At 46.9% G+C, this 18960-nt stretch overlaps 1 protein-coding gene across 1 annotated transcript; it reads left to right on the top strand.

Moving 5' to 3' along the window:
• Positions 1–288: 288 nt before the first annotated feature.
• Positions 289–18809, top strand: VWA2 (von Willebrand factor A domain containing 2). The gene is given in 14 exon segments (XM_052677088.1): positions 289–311; positions 313–522; positions 3312–3370; positions 3750–3824; positions 4564–4697; positions 5499–5608; positions 9971–10165; positions 10297–10427; positions 11190–11322; positions 12128–12183; positions 12781–12888; positions 13421–14002; positions 17953–18075; positions 18528–18809. Coding segments are annotated over 14 exon segments (1950 nt in total). The 3' UTR covers positions 18539–18809.
• The last annotated feature ends 151 nt before the right edge of the window (positions 18810–18960 follow it).

Genomic DNA, 18960 nt, shown 5'->3' with positions numbered 1-18960 from the left:
TAATTTTAGGCCTCTGTAAAGTTAGACAGCATCGTTAAAGGCTGCCTTCTTGGTTTCCACCACTTTCACACTAATAGAGAAGTCCTCTTCTGATTGATTCAAGTTTCTCTATTGCAGCTGACCCTTGCTATTCTGCCGTCATTGCTGTGCTTTCCATTGCGTTACACACCTCTAGGTGATACGCCCACTGTGTAACATAAATGCTGTGATAGAAACTACCATTAAAGTACTTTTATGTAGAAGAGCATCAGTGGCAGCGGCCCTAAACCCTCCAGGTGTGCCCTCACCATGCAACACAAGGCCACAGCGCCCCTTTTTACATCACATCCTCGGAGTATTTAAAGACCACCTTTCTCCCAGCTCTAAAAGACAGCTGAGCGCACAGCGCCGATGTGCCGCACGGCTGTGTCCCACCACGACCTGCGGGGCGGGCCGGGCAGAGGCAGGGCTCCGTTCCCGGCTCCTCCTCCTCCCCGCGGAGCCGCCGAGGGTCGCGCAGAGCCCGGCGTGGAAGCGCCGCCGGTGAGCCCCGCTCCGGGGATGGGTACGGGGGGCCGCACATGGGGAACCGCAGGCGGGCGTTAGTTAGGGGACGGAGGAGCATCGCCCCGAAGCCATGTGTTTATGGGGCAGCAGACAGCCAGACTTTGCCCTGCTTTGCTGCTCTCGGGTGAGTCGTTTCTGCGGGGTGCGGTAGGGGAGAGGTGCTGAGCGTGCCGGGGCAGCTCCCAGACGGGCTGTGCCTCGCGTCTTGAGTTTAGACTGTCTGCAGAAGACGCAAAGACTGGAGGAGCCGAAGCGATGTCTGCAGCGCGCCTAGGCGAACGGCTGAGAACGCTTTCAGCCTTCGGCTGTGTGCAACGGGGCTTTTCCTGGCGTGGCGCGATGGCTGCAGGTACAGCTGGGTGAAATAAGTGAAGAAAAAAAATCTCCTGCTCCTATGCTGGTTCTGTAGGAAAAATTAACTGTGGAAGATTCCTGCATTGTGAGGCTCCTTTAGGAAGACTTTGCCCAGCAGTGCATGCAGGTAGCAGCCTGTGCACATTTGCAGGAGTGGTGCCATGGCAAAGGCTGGCCCTGCAGCTCACAGGGCTCCTCATTGCACGTTGCTCTGTCAGAAGGGTCAAATAGGAGTGAGGAATGGTGTGCTGAGGTGGAGACGGTCCGTGTCATAGCCATGAGACAAGAGGGAATGGCCTCAAAGTGCAGCAGGGGAGGTTCAGGTTGGATATTAGGGAAAAATTACTCACAAGAGCATTGAGACAATTGGCACAGGCTGCCCAGGGAGGTGGGGGAGTCACTGTTCCTGCAGTGTTCAAGAAACAGAGATGTGGAGACATGGTCAGTGGGCACGGTGGGGATGGACTGATGGTTGGACTGCATGATCTTAGAAGTCTTCTCTAACCCTAATGATTCTACATCCTGAGAGCTGAATTGAGTAACACTGATGATAGAGTCCAGCCTGTGCTGTAGGTAGTGAATACAATTTTAGGCTTGAAAAGCTACAGTTCGCCCTTTTCAGTTTTGGATGTATGGGGAAGGACAAAGCAGAGCTCTTTCCTTAAGAGGAAAGTTTGCTGAGGCACAGGGTGCTGATCCTCACCCACCTGCTTAGGAACTGCTTGCACCTGCCCATGATGCAGGTCCATCACTCGCTGATCTGCCTCAGCTGTGGCTGCTCCCGGCTGGGACTTGCTGAGTGGGCACCTCTGCAGCTGTTCAGAGCTGCAGGGGATGACTGTAGGATTCACACCTGTGCCCAGTGCCTTGAATTAGCTCCCAACCTGGGTACACTACCACGTCCTCTGCGTTTTTTGATGACCTTGGTGTAGTTATATTTGTGTCTTTCTTTACCTTACACTGTGGCTGATTTATCTCAAGACCCCAGGTTCACACAGGTTCTCTTCTCCCCAGCCATCCCACAAAGCATTTCCTCCTACACTCGCTACCCACTGGTGGAAGCAAGCACTCCATGCCTGGACTGGTGGGCTCTGGCTCCCTGGGATGCCCTTGGACGGGGCATCCAGCAGAGGATCCAGAAGAGATGTTCATGGAATGCACTTTCTCTGGGCAGGGGAAAAGCCCGTTGAAGCTGTTACTTGATGCAAAGCCAGGTGTTCTGGATAAAGTAGCTGGTTTTGTAGAGCATCTTAGGACAATTTTAATTTAGTTTCTCACTTGTAGAAAAACATCATTGGAAGCTGTAGAGTGATGTTTTGGTGTGTATTTGAGTGCTAGTTGAACATTTCCTCATCCTCTTCTTCCTTCTCCCTGCAGCTCTGCCTGCTGTTCTCCCCTTAGCTATCCCTAGCCAGGGCACAGTGGGTGCATGGGGCTCCCCACAGATGTGTCCCACCTACCTCTTAGCTGCCCACTGAGGAGATGAAGCATCCCGAACTGTGTGTGTTCCAGCCTGTGCCTTACTTTGGAACCAAAGAAACCTCTCAAGCCCTCACTGTTTTGCATGAAAACATCCCCAGATCCCCCACAGCTGTCCCCTCTGGCTGCAGGTGGAGGCTTACCATTCCTCTGGTGTGTGCTCTGGGATTAGCTCCTAAAAAGCTGTCCTGGGGGTATGGCAGGAGCATGACCTTCCGTCCTAGGCACATGCTGGAGCTACTGAGGGGCACAGGGGCTGCCTTGGTGGAGGTGTGGTTTGTGTTCTCCTCCCTTCACTTGAGCAAACCTGAGATCTGTTAATTTGGCCAGGTAATGCTTGTGAAACAATGGAAACTGCAGGCCATGAAGCCTGGGCCATGACCAGGACACTGGGGTGGGTGCCAGAATGCTCTAGAGAGTACACACAGCCCTCTTCATCTGGAGAAAAAATAAATACATGTATTGCAAATTGAAATCCATTGCACACTGTATCTAAATCTGGGCCTGCTTGGGAGTGCTGCTGCAGTCCACCAACAAAGCAATGGCAGCCGTTCTGATTTTGGAGGAACAAAATGAGCAGAAAACTGACCTTTACACATAAAAGCATCTCCACAGCAAGCCAGTCCTCAGAAAATAGAAGGCTGGAAGAACCTGTGGCTGGGTGTTGCTGGGGATGGGCAGTCCTTCCTTCCTTGCAAAACTGCTTTCTGTTGTGGGATGAGCACATGGGAGGAACTTTCTCCTCTATCATTCCTTCTATTTGGATGCTTTTCCACCTATTTCCTACCCTTCTCCCCATTGCTTTTGCCCTGAGCACGTGTTTCAGAACTCTTCACGTGAGACAGTCAGCAAAGAGATGTTAGCTGTAGGTAAAGAAACCTACTTTAGGAATTGGGTTAATTGGGTTCCTTTCCTTTTTTTCTTTATTTCAGATTTGTCACCATGAACCTCTTGCCATTCGAGTCCCTCTGTGTTTTCCTGCTTCCCCAAGGTATTGAAAGCCATCTTTTTGCATCAGGGGTTTCTGTAGCAAATGTTTCCCTACTTCCAGATGGAGTTCTTTATGGGAGGGATGAGCTGAACCAGGAGAGTTTGGGTAAAGCTCTGAAATGAGGGAAAAAGCAATACCTTTAGAAATAGCTTTTCAAACATGCGACAGATTGGTATGTGAAGAGTCTGCTCCAAACAAAAGCTGATTATTTTGATACTCAAAGTTCATAGATGTCTCCAGTTGCAGCTGCGTGGTGTCTGTGTGCCTCTGATTGTGATCTCTAGAGCGAAACCTGCCCCAGCTCTCATTCTTGGAGTTCTCTCATTTTTTTAAAGGCAGTTTCTAGTGTTGATGGGTGATTATCTGATTGGTCCCACAGTTTGGTTGGCATCGGGCATGCAGGAAATCTATGCTGACCAGGAGACGATTGGCAAGATCTCAGCTGCTGGCCAATGTAAGTTTGTTTTTATAGAGCGAGTCCTTTACCTTCTGAATTCTATGTCAGTGCCTTGGAAAGGTCTCTATGGAGTGGGCAGGCTGCCAACGAGCTCTGTCAAAGATGCTGGGGAGCTGGTCTGTTTCTGCAAGCAGGGGTGACACAAGGGCAAGTCTCTGAAGGTGGGATAATGGGCAGATCTTTGGGAGACGTCTCTTCAGTGCCTTGCAACTGTTCAGAGAGTTTGTTTAGAAAACCAGAGTGTGCTTTGGAAAGTGTGCTGTAGATGAAGGAAAGTGTGCTGTAGATGAAGCACATCTGGCTCAGCGGGATGTGGTGCACCCTGTAAATGCCTCGCAATTCTCTCCTGTGTCTCAGGCTGGAGATGGGGCTCCCCCTGTGCTTGTGGTCTCTCTACATCCACCTATCAGAGCTGCTGGCTCAGTTGCTTTGCTTGGGTTCACAGCACCATGCTTGGAACCTGAAATCTGAAATGTCAGGGGAAAGTCTTGTGAACTATGAGCACTGAACGGAACAGGAAGGGGGGAGCATGCAGGGCTTGGTCTGGGAGCGTGGAACTGCTCCAGTGTGTGTTCTGTAGGGCCAACTATCTGCATTTTTTCCATTTGCTTCTAAAAGGCAAGACAAATCCAGGTGATTTTATTTCTTTTTCTTTTTTTCATTGTTTTTTACAACATCTGCCTACCCTTATTCTGCAGTCACCTGTGACCCAAGCGTGTATCTTGTTCTTTTCTAGTGATGTGGTGCTCAGCTTCTGTTGATATCCTTTTCCTCTTGGATGGCTCCTACAGCATTGGCAGAGGCAGCTTTGAAAGATCGAAGCACTTTGCAGGCAAGCTCTGTGATGCCCTGGACATCCATCCGGGCAGGGTGAGTGTTGGGAACGATTCCTTTTGCTTTCAAGCAGCTTGATGAAGTGTGAGAGGGCCAGTGGAAACTTATTGAGTGAAATGGCAAAATTAACCTAGCAGCTGCATGAGTAACAGCAGGTCTTAGCCAGATGCCCTGTTGTTTCATCCCTGCAGATATATCTGCAGAATCTGCAGAATACCTGCGGATTCTGGGGGCTGCTTTCTTAAATGCTATACTTCTCCAAGCCTTTCTGTTAATCCTTAAATAGGACTGAAAATCAGTAGCCTTTTTAGCTTTGAAGATGTCACATTCCACTAAGCTTCTTCTAAGGCTTCAGTGCAATATTCTGGGCAGTATAAGTGTTTTTGCCAGTTTATGTTTTTGGGCATTTTCAACTATCGTGAATGGTTTTAGGGCAGGCAATGGAAAAATAATTGCCTGCTGTGCTCAGTGCAAGAAGGGGCTGCTGTTAGTAACAGAAATGCTGCCCCCAGTGAGTCTAATTGGCTTGGTATAAAAGGTGTTGCATATAAACTTACTATGTTTTTGAGGCTCTAAGCTGCTCTGAGAGGATAAATACAGATCTTGCAGCTGTAGCAGAGGCTTCCATGTTTTTTGCAGCTGAGCTTTTTTTGCCTTGTTTGTAATCTGTACGGATATTACTGTGCTCTTTTCTGAAGTTCATTTAGAGTGCCAGGAGTTTGACATGCAAAACAGTGTTTGTTGTGGTAGGATTTAGTGTTCTCCAATCTGTAAATTGTTCAAAAGAGTGACACCCACACAGACACTTTTCTTTCATACTCTAACCTTTCCTTTTAGGTCCGCGTAGGAATGGTACAGTTTAGTTCTGCTCCCCACCTTGAGTTCTCATTGGATTCCTACCTAACCAAACAACAAGTGAAAGAGAGGATCAAGAGGACAGTGTTCAGGTCAGCTTATTCTGAAGGTCTTCTCTTTTTCTGGGCTGTGAATGATTTCTGGACTGAGAACTTCCTGAAGTGTAGACGTTGGCACCTCAGCTGTGTGCATACCAGTGTGGTGCACTCAGGAAAGGGGATGAATGTCCAGTGCCTGTGATCCGTGATGCATGGGCTGTCTTTGTCACTGCAGGCTGATAGGGATGAAGGCTTTCAGCGTCCTTCTCTAAGGTGGTCAATAGAAGAGCATTTCTGTGCTGGGCAGTGGGTTATGTCCTTCCTCAGGCAGGAGATGCTGGGTTGGTGCACCCTGCCATCATTTGCAGGGCTGCTGCAAGGATGTGCTCACATATCCACAGCCATGGCTTATAGAAGCAGCAGCAAGCATTGTCTTCCCATCCATCTAAGCATTGGCAGGGCAGTGTGCAGCTTGCATTTCTGGTGATTACAATTTCCTTTGTCCTCGGAGGTAGTGATGAATTGCTAGTCCCTTGAAATCTGTGCATGTGTTTCTGCTGAATTCAAGAGGATCTGGTTTTCAGACAGAAGCCTTTTTCTTCCTGAATGTTAAGACTTGGATGTGTTCCCATGACCTCAGGAAATGGAGCAAGAAGCCCAGAAACTCTCAGAGGCTCTCAAAACCCAAACTTTTAATCTCTGAGTAATATTTTCGGATTTAGAAAGGATCTGACATCTACCCCAAATAACTCTTGTTCTGATTAAAGGAGTGTCAATACAGCCTGCAGGTGCCGGCTCCTTCTTTTGTCCATCTGCACTAGTGCTGCAGATTGGCTGGGCATTTCTCAGGGATGTCTGCTGCTCTCAGCATACTGCAAGCATACTGATCAGTTTTGACTTCCAGACAAGATCAGTTGGCTGGGTTTTGTTGCACTACTTTTGATAAGCTTATAAAATCTTGTATAATGTTACAGAGAAAGCTTAGCAGAAAGCAAGACGCATTTCCTTTCCTTGGCTGTGGCTTAGAGGTGTGTGAGAGCAGCAAAAGAGCAGCAGTGTTCAGTGCCTGGCAGTGAAATTCCTTGATGACAACAGAAGGATGCTGACAGATCAAACAGAAATAATGATCTTGCGCTTGGCCATTTCATCTAGTTTAAATGAAAACCTGACATTTCAAAGTAGATAAAATAGTTACAGACAGATTCCAGTTGGCTTCTGAAGAAGCAGGGTGTTTGGTGTCTTGGTTGAAAGACTTCCTGATGTGCTCCTGATGAGCCTTTGGCCAGCAAGGCATTTCCCAGCCTCACCCTCTGCTCCTGGTACAGTGCTGAGAGAGGCAGCCCCAGGCTGTGGAGAGGCAGTTGTTGATTTATTCCGAGACAGACGGTCTCTTTCTGTTAATTTCATCCAAATAGCTTTTGAATGCAAGATTCAAAAGCCCAGATTAACTAAATTTGGCAGTGATCTCACAAGCAAAATCTCTTATAAATTTGTTTCATGCAAGTTCCGTCACAGTAGAGAAACCTTAGTGCTCGTTCTGAGGAAAGGTAGCAGGTGAAGTCTGCATCAACTTTGGCTTCAAAAAGTCCTTATTGGATGTGTGTTTAAGGCCTTCATCCACTGTGCCACAAGCCAGTGAGACTCCAATTGCAGATCAAAAAGAAAGCGAGTTTAACGAGCTTTGATGCATGGAGACTCTTTATTAAGTTTTTCTAATCCTCGGTGCTCCTGAAGGCGCAGTTTGCTGTGTCCATCAAGATGTTGTCACCAAACTGTGCACGGTATATTTTCCCTCATGCCCTGCACTTATCACTGAAGCATCTGACAGTTGCTGACATCTGGTCAGAAAAAAGGCTGATGTGGACAGACCATGAGCACACAGTCGCTGTGCATGCTCTGAGATGGTGGAGAGCAGAAAGAATTTTGAACTGAAATGGCCTGGCAGGTACCGGGTTAGAAAGTCTGTGTGAAAATCAGAGAGTAGACAGAAAAGCATGAACATGGGGGATTGGAACTTGGTGATCCTTGAGGTCCCTTCCAACCCAAGCAATTCTATGATTCTGTGAACTTGGGTATGATCACATGCTTTTCTAGAACAAGCAAACTAGATAGTAAAGCAAAAGAAGAATGTTCAGAAAGGAAATGGGAGTGTTTGTGTCTCAGCACAGTTGGAGGAGGTGCCTCCGAGAGGCTGCTGACACTTTTTTGTTTTGGCTCCCCTTGCTTGCTCTGGCTGGAAATAAAAGCAAGCCTTTAAGGCTGTCACAGGAAGAGATTTATAGCACAGCTTCTTGGGCAGAATTAGGTGACAGATGGAATGTCTCCTCTCATGTAGCAGCTTAGTTATCAGCAGGTCTGGAGCGTGTTCCTAGAGAGATGGGCTCTGTCTGATATTGCAAGTCCAGTCAGGGACAGCATACTACAGAGCTCTTGTGTTGTGCCAGTGGAGAACTACCAAAAGGGTGAGACTTTCTCCAGCCTTTCTTTGCCCAGAGAGGTGGTGGATGCCCCATCTCTGGAGACATTCAAGGTCAGGCTGGATCAGGTTCTAAGCACTTGATCAAGCTGTAGGTGTCTCTGTTCATTGCAGGGGAGTTGGAGCACATGACCTTTAAAGGTCTCTTCCAACTCTAAGGATTTTATGGATCTAAGAGCCATTCTCTGCCTCATCTTCAAGGTCCCTGTTAGGTTACCCATAGCTTTTGCTGAAGTAAGTCTTTGTTGTTTTTGTTGTGTTTATTCCTGCTAGAGACTGTCATTTCATGTATCATTTTTATGACATTTAATGGTATGTGGAACATGGAGCTCACCCTTGAGTAGGCATCTGAAACAGTCTATTAAGTTAAGTCTCGTAAGCAAAGAACAGTCTTTGCCCCACAGAGCTCACTGTCAAGTACTACTAGTGTAAAAGTGCAGCATATAAAGACAGCCACATCTTGTATTCTCTCTTGTGTATGCATAGCAGTCCTCTTCTTATTGTCCTCTATAGCAGCAGAGCACAATAGCAATTAAATCGCACCTTCGGGGAAAAAAAAGAAAGGATTCTTTGGCAAGCTGTACCTTGTTTTCTGAAGAGGCTTTTAAGGTTGCTTTGCTTGCGAGTTATTTGTTATTTCGCAGCTGTGAGGCTTGAGGTCTGCCCTTCCCCAACACTTAGCAACAACCTATTTTACCAAGTTGATTTGTATCACTGCTGGAATGTTGTGCCTTGGCACCTGAGTCTTGGTGCTTTGTTACGGTGAGGATCAACAAGTATTGAGCTAATTACTTCCTACCCAGAAGCATTCCCTTCTCCTGGGCGGAATTCAAGGGCTGCCAAAATACTGAGATGGCTGGCATGCATCCACAAACTGCTTCTGTGGGGCCGGGCAAGAGGGAGAAAATGGTTTATCACAGGATACAAGTGAGTTGAAAAGGATAACTCATTGTGTTTAAAATGACCTGATGCCTGTTTCACATGATCCCATCTTGAGAAGTGCTGTGTGCAGCCTGTATGAATGCCAGTGGCTGATGCAGCTTCTCTGTTGTACCAGTGCTGCTGGCATACAACGAGGTGAAGGTATTGCTTTCAATTGAGTTTAGTGGTGGTGTAGACAGCTAGAGCATCAGGTGGCTTTTCTTTATGCTTACTTTGCTAAGGGGGTACTGGCGAAGCCCTGAAGAAAACATGCCTTGTATTTGTTACTTCTGAGTTTCTGGGGGCATGCTAAGAAGCTTTCAGCATTTGTATTTTCAAAAGCTTTCGTACAGGATGGATAAGTTAACCCCTAGATTAGCGCAGGAGAAAAAGGCACAGACTTCCTGCACACTGCTGGACTGCAGGCTTTTGGTCACAGTCTGCAGTGCATAGCTCTCCTGCTGTAGGTCTTGGTCTCAGAACTGCAGAAGATCCACCGGAGGAAAAGGGATGACATACAGCAAGAGTGTAGAGCTCTCCTATGCATCAGGAGAAAAACACCAACATCACAGAAGTTTTCCATGTTCTGCCCTGCTGTGCTATGTTTCTGACTGGAATTTAAGAGGTTATTGTTAAACAGTGTTTTCAGATGGCTCTTAAAGGAACTTCAGGTGGAAAAACAGAAGTAATTGAGGTGTCTATCACAGCTGGAAATAATGTAAGTATCCTATAGGTCTGGTTACTGCTCTGGTTGCAGGAGTGCTCTGCTGTGCTAAGTCTTCTGGAGACAACTCTAGATTGAAAAGGAGAGAGGCAAGGATAGATAGGTAGGGCCTACGGAAAGATGACAAAAAATGACAGGATTAGACATCTCTCTGGATGCCCTGTATGGCAACAGACAAAAATACGCAAAGTTCATCATTACTGAGGGATGGAAATTTGAAAATCAAAAGGCAAGTTCAATAGCAATAGAAGAAGTTTGATTTCTGTTTTTCCCATGTTTTCTCCCTTGTCTCTAGAGGTGGCAGCACAGAGACTGGTCGGGCTCTGAAATACATTCTCCATAAGGGATTCCCTGGTGGCAGGAACTTGACTGTCCCCAAGATCCTGATCATCATTTCGGATGGGAAGTCCCAGGGCAGTACCGCAATGCCTGCCATGCAGGTGAAGGAGAGAGGGACAACAGTTTTTGCAGCGGGAATCAAGTTTCCAAGGTAGGAAACCTTCCACACATTTGGAAATGAAGGCCCAGTTCCCCAAATGCCAAGTGTGGGATTTTGTATTCAGTTCTTTAGGGGTGACGTAGGGCCTGGTTATACCAGCGGCTGAACCCTTTGCTCCGCAGGTGGGAGGAGCTGCATGCTCTGGCCAGTGAGCCCACTGAGCAGCACGTGCTCTTTGCCGGTGATGTCAGCGATGCAGCCAATGGTCTGTGCAGTGCCCTGAGCAGCTCCATCTGCAGCGTCACCACACCAGGTAACCCCAGGCCTGGCCCCTTCTTACACCTCGCCTTTGAATTTTGTTTGAGTCACTGAGTGAGGAAAGATGAGGTGGTGTCAGAAATGGTACCTAGAGCCAGGGTGTCTGAGGTCCGTGTCTTGGAGCAGTCACACTGAGCATCAGTTGCTTTGAGATAACCTGTTTCTGGTGACCAGACTTGTCAGATGCCTCTCCAGATAGCTATAGGTTGCAGGATCCTAAGTCTTTCTGTGGCATTCACCTCAGGAAATGGGAATGCTGCTCGTTGCTCATGTCATGGGTAAAAGAGGGATTATTCCTTCTAGAGACTATCACTTCACAGTTCATTTTTTATGATGTTTTGTGGTACATAGAGCACAGATCCACTTCTTGCATAGGCACACAGCTGTGCTAAATCTTCTTTCAGACTTGGCTATGTGGTAAGTCAGGCATGGCTCGCAAGAGATGGAAGAGGCAGCCATGTGGAGACTAGAGTGGTCCATAGGTAAAAGCAAATCAAATATGTGAGTAATGAGGGCACCGGAGCACTGAAAAGTGCTGCTGAACTCAACAGTGCCAGCTGTGTAACAGAGCCGAGGAGGCAGAAGAGTGTGTACAAAGCTGGAATATACTGAGATTGACCTCAGAGAAATTCTCTTCTGGGGTCTCACAGAGGCACTTTTGACAGGTAGATGAAGAAAGCTAATTTGCTTCAAAGTGGGTGCTCTGTGCCTGCACAGACTCTGTATTTTTAGGCAGTTGGTTTGCTCTTCGCTACAGGTTGCAAAGTTGAATCCTTTCCTTGTGAACGCAGAACTCTGGAGACTGAGAAAGAACTGGCTGGAAGCTATGTCTGCTGGAAAGGCTCAAAGCAGCAGAAAGCAGTGCATGCTTCACTGTGCCCTTTTTACAGGTGAGTCTGACACCCACATCTGACCATGGCTTTCCTGGGATGAAGACAATGCCTTCTTCAGTATGGCAAATACAAACTTGTGCTCAAGGCTTTTATTTTGTAGAATCATTTAGGTTGAAATGTCCTCTAAAATCATTGAGTCCAAAAGTCACGTCTTCTTAGATTAAGGAAATGATGGAGGGAGTTGAAAAATCCTACGGGGAGGCATAGTTGAGGGCTGAGGTTTCCCAGTCTAAACCTTGTCTTTCTGGTTCCTATTGCAGCTGGATAAGCTAGAAGCCTGAATTAATGTTGAATAAGAAACTCATACTGCTATAAAATTTTAATTCCAATTTAGAACAAAAAAGTTAACTTATTTTCTGTAGCAACTTAAAAAAATATATATCATTTGAAGCCTTAAAGATATGTCCATCGTCCTTAATTCTAGAGTGGTGGAAGCATAGACTATCCTGAATTGGAAGGAACTTAAAAGGATCATCGAATCCAAATTCTGACTCCACACAGGACCACTGGAAAATCAAACCATATGTTTGAGAGCATTGTCCAAATGCTTTTTGAACTCCAGCAGTGTTATGGTGGAGTTCAAAAGCAAAAGAGCAGACTTGATAAAATGAAGTGTTTTAGTTTTGCAGCTTTACTTAGAATAGATGTTTTCTTTCAAAATATTTGTTTTGAAAAATTGCCTTTTCAAAGGAAAATTTGTTCCATTGAAAACAAAGTAATACTAGCCTTGAAATTGCCTTGTTAATCTTTAAAGCCACTATAGATTTGATTGTCCTGTTCAATAATGAACTTCCCATTTCAGATTGAAAAGAGTCTCAATAAAACACCCATCCAGGTGCTTCCGAACCACATGCACAGGTAGGACTATTATCTTATTTGAATCTTATTTACAAAGCAGAAAAGGTAGCAAAGAGGCAGTTTTTACCCTCACTGCTAAAACTTTTGTTCTGAGTGAGAGTTTGAGGCACTGAGTCTGGTTGGAGGCCTGTACCTAGTGGTGTCCCCCAGGGCTCTATACTGATTCCAGTCTCATTCAACATACTCATCAGTGACCTGGATGAAGGCACAGAGTGCATTCAGCAGGGTTATTGGTACCAAATTGGGTGGAGTGGCATATATGCTTGAGGACTGCACTGCCATTCAGAAAGACCTTGACAGACTGGAGATGTGGGCAGAGAAGAACATAATGAAGAATGTGTTTACACAGACATAATTTCAGTGGCATTATTGCAAAGCAAAAGCAGTGAGGTTACAGTCTGCTTTGCTGTCTTCACTGCTGGCAGCTCTTCCATCTGTGTGAAGATGCACACGGCCCTGCATCAGTTCATGCTGCAGGAAGATGGGCTGAAGTTTGGCCCCTTTTCCACAGTAATGGTTGTGTTTGTGTTGTCACAGGATGGGAAGGTGCATGTTCCCTGCTGACTTTACGTCTTCTCCTTCTTTGGTTCCATTTAGATCCTTGTGACTCCCAGCCTTGCCAGAATGGGGGTACATGTGTCCCAGAGGGACTGGACAAGTACCACTGCCTGTGCCCTGTGGGATATGGAGGAGGCATACACTGTGGTAGGTGTCAACCTGACTTCTCCCTCCTTCCTTCTCAACTGTGTCTTGCCTTGGTAAGTGGCCGTGGGAATGGCTGGACTTAGGCTGCAGCCTTTGGGCCGTGTTCCAGGGGATCAGCTGAATTTTCTCTTATGCCATTTCAATATACTGAATCAGGCCTAGTGACTGGGTCTCACCAATACTGATAATGTCACCCTGATACAACTACCTTAAATGTAGGTAGAACACTAGTAGGAGAACGGAAAAACTGGGAGGGATGTAGAAGCGTTTGTCCCTACACACATGGGCCCAGGAGGGACTCCCAATTTGGGGAGTTCAGTATAAGCCTTTAGAGGCTTGTGTGGCATCCACCCAAAACAAAGATCACTCTTGGCAGAGCTGCCCTGCAACTCGAGCCATGTCTGGCAAACCATTTAGGCTGCTGGACACAACAGACCTTTCTACACCACCGAGCTTCCATCAAGCACCAGCAGAGGCGCTCAGCATGCTTGTTTCTGCCGTGCATACAAGAAACTGCTGTCTCTCTTTTCAGCGCCAAAGCTGAGCCTTGATTGTGGTGTGGATCTCCTTTTCCTGATGGACAGCTCAGCAGGGGTCACACTGGAGGGATTCCTGCGTTACAAGGCGTTCCTCAAGAGGTTCCTTCAAGCAGCAATGGGCTGGGACTCGCCTGCAAATGTGGGGGTCGCTCAGTACGATACCAACGTCAGGATACCCATTGAAGTGGGACAACACAAGGATGTGTTTGGTCTCATGAAGAGCATTGATGCTTTGAATTTCAGCGGGGGAGGAACCCTGACGGGCAGAGCCCTGCGGTACATTGCACAGCATGGTTTTAGGAGCGCCCCAGTCTTTGCAGATGTGCTGGATGACCTCCCACGTGTGGTGGTCTTGCTCACTGACTCCAAGTCCCAAGACCCAGTGGCAGAAGCTGCCAAATATGCAAGGGACAGAGGTCTCTTGTTGATCGGTGTAGGCAGCAGCTTTGTGAAGGCAGAGCTGGCTGAAGTGACTGGCAACCCAAAGCAGACCATTGTCTACTCAGACCCCCAGGATTTGTTCAACAGGATCCCGGAGCTGCAGAGAAGAATTTGCAGTGTGAACAATCCTGAAGGTAAGGAAGTGATGCAAGGGATGCAGGAGAAGTTTGTCAAACCAAGAGGTCTTCTGACCTCTGTTGGGGTGTAGTGGAGGTAGAAGGATGAATGTCCTCATTTTGCTTGTGTCAGTCACAGGTGAGGCACTAAGCTTCCATCATTGCTCTTATGATGGAGCTGTATCTGTTGATGTTAAAAGGCCTTATATCACCCTTCACAGTCAGTGATTGGCAGCAATGAAATTGGCCCACAATTTATTCCCACTGCTTTTTTTGGAATACATCTACATACTGAAAAATACAGTGTTTGCACTTTTATCCAGGCTGCCAGGTGCAGTCTCTTGATTTGGTATATGCAATGGATGCCTCAGCTGGAGTTGGCCTGGTGAATTTTCTGCAGCTGAGGGACTTTGTCAGGAGCAGCTCTTGGCACTTCACCATCAACCGGGATGTCACCCAAATTGCCCTTGTGGCCTATGGCAGCAGAGCTTACACTGTTTGCATTGGACACCCACACAAACAATTCAGCTCTCCTCCAAGCCATCAACCAGATGCCTTTCCTTGGAGACATTGCCTCTGCCAGCAGTGCCTTACTCCACATTAACAGAGACGTGATGACAGTGCAGAAGGGAGCAAGGCCTGGTGTCAGCAGGGTGGTGGTGGTGCTCACAAATGGAGGTGGCATGGAGGATGCAGCTGCCCCAGCTCAGCAGCTGAGAGACAACGGTGTCATGGTGTTTGTGGGAACGAAGAGAGAGACACCCTGCTGAGGGTTGCTGGGTCTCCCAGTTACCTGGTGTGCATCTATTCCTATGAATACCTGCAGCATTACCAAGACCTCATCACTGAAAGAATCTGTGAAGGTGAGAGCATCCTAAACTTGCTATTTATGATGCTACCAGCAGCTTGTGGTAAACTGTAAAACAAGCACAGAGGGGACTTTCTTCTGTAGCCTGTGTTATTGTAGGCTTTATGATGTGTTAATGAGTGATCTTGTTGTCACTTCCACTTAACAGGTGGGGAGGCCATGGTATTGAGATCTGGTGGTTGTCCAAAGCATTCCTAATGGGAATAGGAGGCAGCTTTCCCAAGGTTCAGTGCAGGTGGTGAGATGAGGCTTCATGTGACTGCTCTTTCTATCCCTGTCATGTCTATGTTCTGCCTTCACTGAAAGAAAAAAATATTGCTCTTTGTTTTTGTTTTTTGACATTGCTTTTAAATCTGTAGAATTCACTGTGCATTGCTGTAAGCTCTGTGGTGTAGCTGAGACTGAAGGGAATGCATTTCTGCAGCCACCAGTGTTGGTCCTTCAGTGAGTTCTCTGCTAGCTCCTTCAGCAGCTTTGTGCACGTGTTCCTCCTCAGTGTCCCACTGTGAGACACTTAAGATTTTGTTGGCATTGCACAGCATTTAATCCTAAATCAGGATCTGTCTCGTTTTGAAGTTTGCATGCTAGAAAACTGAGGTCTTCAGACAAATTCTGCTTAATTTTGTTTGCAGGACCAAAATCCTTGGCTCTGAGGCATTCAGGGGAGCATAATTTTCAAATATTCATGTAAAAGATTGTGCAAAACAAAAAATTGTACTTTCTTCACAATTTCACATCTTGAGGACCAGTCCCCAGCTGGGAAAAAAATGAACTCTGAAGTCAAGTTTGAAACATTGATGTGTTTGTGAGTGCTTGTGCTTGTGCTTGTGCTTGTGCTTGTGCTTGTGCTTGTGCTTGTGCTTGTGCTTGTGCTTGTGCTTGTGCTTGTGCTTGTGCTTGTGCTTGTGCTTGTGAGTGAAACATGATGAGTGTGAGTGCTTCTGTTTGATTGAACTGAGCGTTTCAGGGAGGAAAGCAACCTGGGTTTTTAGGCATTAGTGGTAGAGAAATGTTTTTAGTTCCTTGCTGCTCCAGCTAATCCACATCGTTTCACGTTCAGAATAGTCTAACATCTGTCTTTGTGGTCTGGTGTTTTAACCCCTATGTAAGATCAGATGAAGATGCAATTAGAGCAGTGCTGTGATTAACGGCACAATCAAAGCCTGTCTTAATGTATTGGCATGCTGTGTCTCTTTTGGGGTTAGAAAAGACAGCAGAGCCATCTCTGTGGTCGGAGCAGCCTGTCTCCTGGCAGGCTCCTGCAGGCAGTTTGTACCTGGAGCTTTTCAGTCTGCATCTACTGCAATGGTATTTTCAGCTGTGTTACTATCAAAACAATCTACTGTACCATGAAATTAACCACAAGGCCACGGGTGAAGGGGAAGAGACAGCAAGGTTCAGTGATTCTGGGTAATAACGTATCATTTCCTGAGACTGAATTGTTGCTTTCATTTCATGTGCAGGTAATCACTGTTTGTACATATAGGCTGGGGCCAAGGCTGATGGAAAGATAAGCCCTTCATTCAGTCTTCTGCTCCAAGTCCAAGGCTTAATAACAGAAGCTCTGTCTGTGAAAGAACTAAAAAAAAAAAAAAGGACTTGTCATAAAAGCATGTGAAAAACAGCCCCTGCCTCTGGACACCTGGAGTATTGTGTTCTGAGGCACGGCTGAAAAGAGGCTGGGAAAAGTGTCTCGGGCTCTGGGAGAAAAGATCCAAAGCAATAACTGTATGTAATATCTGCCTAATGAAAACACAACTTCCTGGGGTCGCTGTGGGGTGAAGTGAAAGATGCTTATTTAAGGTGATGCAGTGTTAATGGTAGGCTTGAGTGCAGGGTTAATGGTGTGTGGGCAGAACAGCATGCTTCCCCCAGCAGGGACCCCTGGGTCACACACAGTGGGCACATGTTCTGCAGAGCAGAGACCAGGAGGGCTCTCTGGGCAGCAGGAAGGGCACAGATGTGTTTGGGTATGAGGTCCCTCTGACTGTGCTGTGGTGGCTCTGCCATCAGTGCTAAATGCGAAGGCATTCCCTTGGGGGTGCGTTGTGAGGCAGAACCCCATCTGGGATCTGTGACAAAAGGGTTGTTTGAGTCCATGTAACGACAGCAGGAACTGAAGACTGAAATTGTTCAGATCTCAGTAAGTAGATAACTGCCAATCGTAGGTATGTGTTTGAGTACTGGTGTGTATCAGCACACCTATACGGGGAGAGCAGCTATTATGTGCTATAATGTGTAGTAAGCATTCTGATGGATAGGGGGTGGAGTTTGTATTCTTTCCTTCTCCCACCTTATTCCCATTGTCTGTTTTTTCCTACTGTGGAGCAAAGGGCAAGGCTGCAGGTCCAGGCTACACCATGCAGTGGTTTGGTGAAGGAATTTCACACCCTTCCCAGCTCTGCTGCAGGGATGCCAGAAGGCTGCAAGCAAATTCCTCTGGGATGCTGCTACTTAGCCCAGTGCATTCACAGCATGGAGCCCTGCCAGCCCTGCTGACAGCTGAGCTCTGTTCTCTTAAGGGGGCTGGGAAATCTGTCACATACTTCAAAAGAACAGAGCTAATAACAGCTTAGGCTTGTGGGCTTTTCTCTCTAATCTCCAAGAAAAAAAAAAAAGCCCTGAAATATTTCTTTTGTTTTTTTCACTCATTTGTGAATGATTTCTTGTTCTTGCTTCCCTCACATATAAACTCAGCTCCTCTCCAGAGCACAGCAGGGTTTGAACTCCAGAGGTATTTGGGGTTGTAAACTGCTTGGGGCGTGTGTCCTGCTCTGCATTGGCAATGTCTGGACCTAGGGGCTTAGAGGCGCTTGTGCGTTCAGCACACAGCTCTGAAGATGCTCCATTTTAGAATCAAACATGTAGCAAAGCCAGCCTTTCTCTTCTGTAGTTTAAACACAAAGGAGTTTGTTGCAGGCTTACACTCTCTGCCAAATTTGTGTGTATCACGTTCTGCTTTCCCCAGATGATGTTTTCTGGGGATTGGGTTATTTAATTGCTGTCATTGTTCTCTGAAGCATTGCTAATGGATGTGCGTTTAACAGTTAATACTCCATCAATATGCCTGACCCCACTGTTCTGTCTGTATTTGTTGCAGAAGCAAAAAGCCCTGTGAACCTGTGCAAACCCAACCCGTGCATGAACCAGGGCGTGTGCATCCTCAGGCCGGGAAGCTACTGGTGTGAATGTCATGGCTGGGAAGGACTCCACTGCGAGAGCAGTAAGGCTCAGGGGATGACAGCTGCAGCACCTGCCCAGCCCCACTCAACCCATCCCAAATCTCCACCTCTTCCTTAGCAGAGAGCTGGCTGTAGTTCCCTGTCAGCTGTTTGGTGGCTGGGTCTTGGTGCTGAGGGGATATGAGTCACATGGAGAGTAGAGATGTTTGGGATGCTGAGCTGCACTGTTTTACACATTCACTAAGCGAGTTAAAGATTGAGAAGGTCTAATAATTTTGGTAGTCCTCCCCTCCATTTGTTTCCCTTTCCCTGGGCCGTGCTAGAAGAAACCCTTCTCATGGCTTCTAATGTCTGTGAGATGTTAGACATCAGGCCCAGCAGGTTTGCTTCTAACATCTGTGAGCTAAGGCTCAGAAGGTGTTTCCTAGGCTGTAAGGGACTGAGCATGTTCCTAGAGCGCTTACCCACATTTGTTTCTCTTCCTCTACAACAGGAGTTCCCTGAGGTGATTCTCCAAGATCTCCAGTCCTCCCTACAGACTCCCATGTGCAGCAGATTCCAGGCAGTTTTTAGTGCTTCTCTGGAGACCACCGGCACCTGAAAAGGTCCTGAGATGCTGACCCAGAAGTGCTATGAGCTCCAGTTCTGACCCAGCAAGACATTGCTGCCCTTGGTTGAGTGACTGGGCCATTCCCAGTTCCTGCACTGCACAAACTGGGCTTTCTGGTGCTCTTTTTCTTTTGGAATCAAGTAAATATTTGATATTAAGTATTTATTTTTGGCATTTTTATGTGTAATTGTTATATTTTGAACGGACTCCTTGAGAGGTCTTAGAGTTAGACTGAAAACATGTAGACATCTGAACAATTCTGGAGCTCCCACTGATGGCAGATTATGGAGATGGCAGCTCTGGTTCCCAGAGCATA

Source organism: Tympanuchus pallidicinctus, unplaced genomic scaffold, assembly GCF_026119805.1.
Source record: "Tympanuchus pallidicinctus isolate F22 unplaced genomic scaffold, pur_lepc_1.0 scaffold16, whole genome shotgun sequence".
Taxonomy (NCBI): domain Eukaryota; kingdom Metazoa; phylum Chordata; class Aves; order Galliformes; family Phasianidae; genus Tympanuchus; species Tympanuchus pallidicinctus.
Note: the sequence above shows the minus strand (reverse complement) of the source record. Positions and strands in the feature narration are given on the sequence as shown.